The 1,817-nt window shown below is 42.9% G+C and overlaps 1 protein-coding gene across 1 annotated transcript; it reads right to left on the bottom strand.

The window, feature by feature from the left end:
• Positions 1–688: 688 nt before the first annotated feature.
• Positions 689–1,564, bottom strand: LOC125369313. The gene is made up of 2 exons (XM_048371332.1): positions 1,457–1,564; positions 689–1,303 (listed from the first exon to the last, which is right to left on the bottom strand). The coding sequence occupies exons 1-2, from the start codon at positions 1,562–1,564 to the stop codon at positions 689–691; spliced, it is 723 nt and encodes a 240-aa protein (XP_048227289.1).
• Between the last annotated feature and the right edge of the window lie 253 nt (positions 1,565–1,817).

Here is a 1,817-nt window from a genome sequence, read left to right as displayed (position 1 = left end):
TTTTTAAAATAGCATGCTTATATAGTCACAGGGCTCAGCACGGCCAGGACTCGGCCCGTGCTGAACCCTAAAGCTTCATCCTCGTGCCAATCCACCACGGGCGAGGGCATGGTCATGGTCGTATTGGTCAGCACGGCCTTGTGTTGCTGCCCGTGGTGCCTTCAAAAGCTGTGGTGGCCAACTGATTTTATTTTATGCTTAGGTGCATGTCCATCACGGGCTATGGTACGAGCGTGGTGACCGGCACGGCCTAGTGTTGCAGCCTGTGGTGGCATCAGAAACTATGGTGGACGGCTAATTTCCCAATCTCTTCATGTGCATATTCATCACGGGTATGACTCCGAAAACTGTGGTGGATGGGTGAAGTCCAAGCTTTTCTTCACCATCTCAAGTTGCCAAACTCCCTACCTACGTTCAACACATATACGCACACATTTAAGCTATAATAAGTAAAATGTATCAAACAGGGAAGTTCGTCTTTACCAATTAACAAAAATCCGACTTAAGTTACTCAAACCCTAGATTCATACAACTATGTTTAATATATAAAGTAAGTGTTCTAAATATCATCAAGCAGGCAAACGACTGATAACATAAAAATAAACCGAAAAACATAAAGCTAAATGGGAATGCCTCTCAAGGGCGCTTCTTTTTAGTTCTTGAGTCATTTAGCTGGACTCGATATGGATCATCCTTGCAGATACAAAATCATGTTAACTCGTTGCTCAATCTCCAATGAGTTTCCATCATACACCTTGAGCCTATGTCCATTGACCTTGAAATCACCTTTCTTGGGATGATGAAGCTTGACTGTGCCATATGGGAAAACTTTCTTAACCACGAATGGCCCCGACCATCGACTCTTGAGCTTCCCTTGAAACAAACAAAGACGTGAGTTATATAGCAATACTCTATCTCCAATCTGAAACTCCTTGGAACCTTTGAGCCTCTGATCATGCCACTTTTTTGTCTTAGCCTTGTAAATTGAAGAGTTTTCATATGCCTGTTGACGCCACTCCTCCAATTCACTCAGTTGCCACTGTCTCTCCTTACTTGCAGAATCAAAATCAAAATTGCAAGTTTTAAGTGCCCAAAGAGCCCTATGTTCTAATTCAATAAGTAAATGACAAGACTTCCCATACACAAGCCTATAGGGTGTAAAACCTATGGAAATCCTATATGCAGCTCTAAATGCCCATAATGCATCATCTAGTTTTGAAGCCCAATCCTTCCTACTTACACCTACAGTTCTCTCTAAGATGCGTTTTAAACCCCTATTAGTAACCTCAACTTGCCTATTGGTCTATGGGTGATAGGGAGTAGAGAATCGTTGCGTTACACCATAGCACCTGAGTGCCTTCTCCAATTAAGCATTGCTGAAATGTGTTCCCCTATAAATAATTAACGCTCTAGGTGTGCCAAACTTAGCAAATAACCTCTTAAGGAACCTGCAAACAACTCTGGCATCATCAGTAGGTAAGGCCTGTGCCTCAGGCCACTTGGAGAAATACTCAACAGCCACAAGGATATACTTATTGCCATTTGAAGAAGGGTAGGGTCCCATGAAGTCAATTCCCTAAACATCAAATATCTCAATAGTCTGCATACTAGTTTGGGGCATTTCATCGAGGGCAGAGATGTTACCTAAGCGCTGACAAGCATCACAAACCTGAACAAATGTCCTAGCGTCTTAGAAGATAGTTGGCCAATAAAAGCCTGCATCCAACACCTTCCTAGTAGTATGGTTCGCTGCTTGATGGCCTCCTACGAGTCCCTCATGACAGTGCCTCAAAATCTAGAAACTTTCTTCGCTATAA

The sequence above is a fragment of the Ricinus communis genome, chromosome 2, assembly GCF_019578655.1.
Source record: "Ricinus communis isolate WT05 ecotype wild-type chromosome 2, ASM1957865v1, whole genome shotgun sequence".
Classification (NCBI taxonomy): Eukaryota; Viridiplantae; Streptophyta; class Magnoliopsida; order Malpighiales; family Euphorbiaceae; genus Ricinus; species Ricinus communis.
The sequence above is the reverse complement of the archived record's forward strand: the minus strand, read 5'-3'. Positions and strand labels throughout refer to the sequence as shown.

Bases quoted from the DNA above. Each gene is read 5' to 3' on its own strand.
- LOC125369313 (XM_048371332.1), bottom strand. From the start codon at position 1,564: ATGGGACCCTACCCTTCTTCAAATGGCAATAAGTATATCCTTGTGGCT. The intron at 1,304-1,456 runs GTTTGCAGGTTC...TATCACCCATAG, and splicing joins CTACTGATGATGCCAGAGTT to ACCAATAGGCAAGTTGAGGT.